General features: G+C 38.6%; 2 protein-coding genes across 2 annotated transcripts in view; one reads left to right on the forward strand and one right to left on the reverse strand.

Annotated features, from left to right (window-relative positions):
• Positions 1–1,342, reverse strand: part of LOC307032683 (uncharacterized protein) — a 39,345-nt gene extending 38,003 nt beyond the window's left edge. The window contains exon 1 of the mRNA XM_079670834.1: positions 804–1,342. Coding sequence (XP_079526960.1) covers positions 804–996 — 193 coding nt within the window. The 5' untranslated portion in view covers positions 997–1,342. The remainder of the gene's footprint in view (positions 1–803) is intronic.
• LOC307032686 (uncharacterized protein) overlaps positions 1–3,021 on the forward strand; it is a 528,358-nt gene that overhangs the window by 111,330 nt on the left and 414,007 nt on the right. The window lies entirely within an intron of this gene.

Raw genomic sequence — 3,021 nt, forward strand, 5'->3', positions numbered from 1 at the left:
TATGGAGAAATTGCATTGCTTTTTATCGAAGGAACCGGAAGTGGTAAAAATGCTAACTTACTTCCGGGTTTTAGGACGCGTCACTGCGGTTCTCTATAGCTAATTTGAGCCAATAGGCTAACGTAAGCGTGGTGCTATCTCTCCAACAGAACGCAGCTCACGTGTCCATTTTATGTTGTCCATTGAAATGCAGGTATGTGAGTTTTGTACACCAGTTTGTTTACGTTTAATGTTTCACATTGTTTATACTACCACTATACGATCATTGTTGTGTTGTTGATTATTGGACACTTTTTTCATACCGCGTGAGGATCTCTTGAGAAACGCAGCTCACGTGTCCATTGTATGTTGTCCATTGACATGCAGGTATGGAAATAAACTGAAGTAATCACCAGCTCTGAGTGGTCTGTTGCCGAGCCGAGGGGACACCACACCGGGGTTACACCATGTCAGTTACTCGTCACTTGTGTTGTGCGTCACGTTAAAAGTAGCTGACTAAAAACTAACTAAAAAAACATATTTTTCTTCCCTGAAGCTAAATAATTTATTTTATAGTTTAAAAGTATCATTTGAATAATAATATATAATATAAAATATATCTCAGGCACAATGAAATGAAATAAAAAAATATATATCAAAAAATTAAATTTGCAGGCAGAGGAGCTCCGCCTGCCTGACGCTAGGGGGTGCTGCAGCGCCCTCAGCACCCCCCTTCCAGCGCCCCTGGTCTAAAGTGTTATTAATGTGATAATAAAGTGTTACTGAAGAGTTTAAAGTGTTAATGAAGAGTAAAGGGAACAGACCTGCTCTGTGTATCCGAAGCTGAGGCTGTAAAACAGCGTCCAGTAGTTTCTGGAGTCTCTTGTTCTCCTCTTTGGAAAGAAACAGCTCCTCCTCGAGCTCTGCTATTGTTTGTTCAAACACAGCAAATATCTCTTCATTAGTAGCAGTGAGTCGCTGCTTCTTCAACGACAGCAGCATTTGGACTTTACTCATGTTTCCTAGATCACCTTTTCCTGCAGACTCCGTTAAACACACCGTTTCTCTCTCCGTCAAACTCTCAATCTGACTAGTGTTGCTAACGTGTTTCCAGCTAGCATGCTAAGCTAGCTCCTATAGTCCGAGGTAAACGCTCCAGAAAAAAGAGCACAGAGTCCATTCAGAGGTTTATCCAGACACACAGATGATGGATCAGTAGTGCTGGAGCTCACACACACTTTCTCAGGAACACAAGAGAGAACCGTAGCGACGAGACGACATGGAGGGCTCGAGTTATGTATGAGCTAGTGATGTGTCGATCGCGAACGAAGTGAACGACGGGAGCCGGTGTCAGTAACACATGTGCTCGGGGTACCAGATTTGCTCGGGGTCCGTTACGCTTACCAATGACGTCACGCATTGGTTGTACGGCAACCCAAGAGGTAATAATAATAATTCTAAATAAAACAGGAACTTCACCTAAATTACATTTAAGAAACTGCAACGAAAGTAACAAAAACAATGTAATATCCTTTTCCTATTTACATAACTATGTTTACACTGGTGACATTTACGGGACACAATTCACTGGGTTATATAGTGTATGTTGCACCACGGTCGAGTTAGTGAGTGCACCTGTGTTGTGTTGTCATTCTAGCTTGTGTAGCGTGTAAGATCATCCTGCTGACTCCCATTCATCGGCTCTACAACACTCTCGATTGTTATTTTTTAACATTCAAACATAAAAAATAACAATCGACATTAATCTGAATGAGGGAGGTGATTTATTATCATTACAACGTAATTTCCCGATCATTTAAATATGAATATCGTGAAATACATTCTTACAATAAGCGAGAAATTGATTTAACTCCTGTTTGACAATAACTTTGAATTTATTTCCTTTTATCTAAAATTAGAAATCAAATTTGATCATACACCAATAGGGCGGGTCATACTCAGGTGCTAACATGAATCTGAAGTTTGTGGCGGGCCATTTGAATCACGATTTGAATGCATAAATAACAGGATAGAAATGCAATTTTTGGTAATTAGTGGTCAATAAAGGTTTTGATTTGCAATATGTATACAACATATCGATATGTGTACGTAGTTACATCAATGTTTTTGTTTTTTTTAAATAAAATGTGCTAATATTTGAGGATTAAGATAAAATAAGAAGTACTTTATTGATACAAATTGGGGAAATGTTTACGCTGCAGCAACAAAAGACAAGGCATTGTACATTAGACAGTTAAAAGACTAGAATTAAACAATCGAAAATGTCAACATCTTAAATAGAAATAAAATAGCATTACAAAAAGTAGAAAATAGACAGTGTGAACAGCTATCTTACCTGTTAACATATACATGTTAGGGTAACGTTGCCTTGGTTAAAGAGCCTGTTGTTTATTGCTTTGAATTCTTTAAAACAAATATTATCTTCTTAAACCTGTATGGTAGTCAGGAGCATCACATCCTAATGTTTATTGGTATATTTAGAGGGAGGGGATGGGAAGGAAGGTTTCAAAATTCTGATTAGATACATTTCTACCATTTCTTTAATTCATGGTGGTTTCAGTAATCCATCATCTAAATGACTAATGTAATCTTTATGACTTTCAGAAAGGATAGGAGACCCACAGGTGCCTATCAATGATTGTCAACTGACAGCACAATGAGTCAAAGGACTAGCAGCAGCAGCAGCATGATGATGATGTTAAATGTGTTGTTTTAGGAACATCCATTGTAAATAAATGGAATTCATAAACATTGAATAGCATGCATGCCGTTTGTCTGTGCCTTTTCCTCTGTGTTGTCCTGGCATATAGTCTCCCCCATGGTTTGCTGTGCTGCCTGGGGATGCTCCAATCGCTCAGAGAAAGGAGTACAAATGTAAGGTTTCCCCACTGACACAGAGAGGAGGAAAGAATGGCTGGCTCAAGTCAGCAGGAGCAATTAACTATCACAAAAGACAACAACAACAGCAACAACAACATATGTATAATCATATTTTTCACAAAACAAAGACCACACCATTGG

Source organism: Notothenia rossii (assembly GCF_949606895.1).
Source record: "Notothenia rossii genome assembly, chromosome: 3".
Classification (NCBI taxonomy): Eukaryota; Metazoa; Chordata; class Actinopteri; order Perciformes; family Nototheniidae; genus Notothenia; species Notothenia rossii.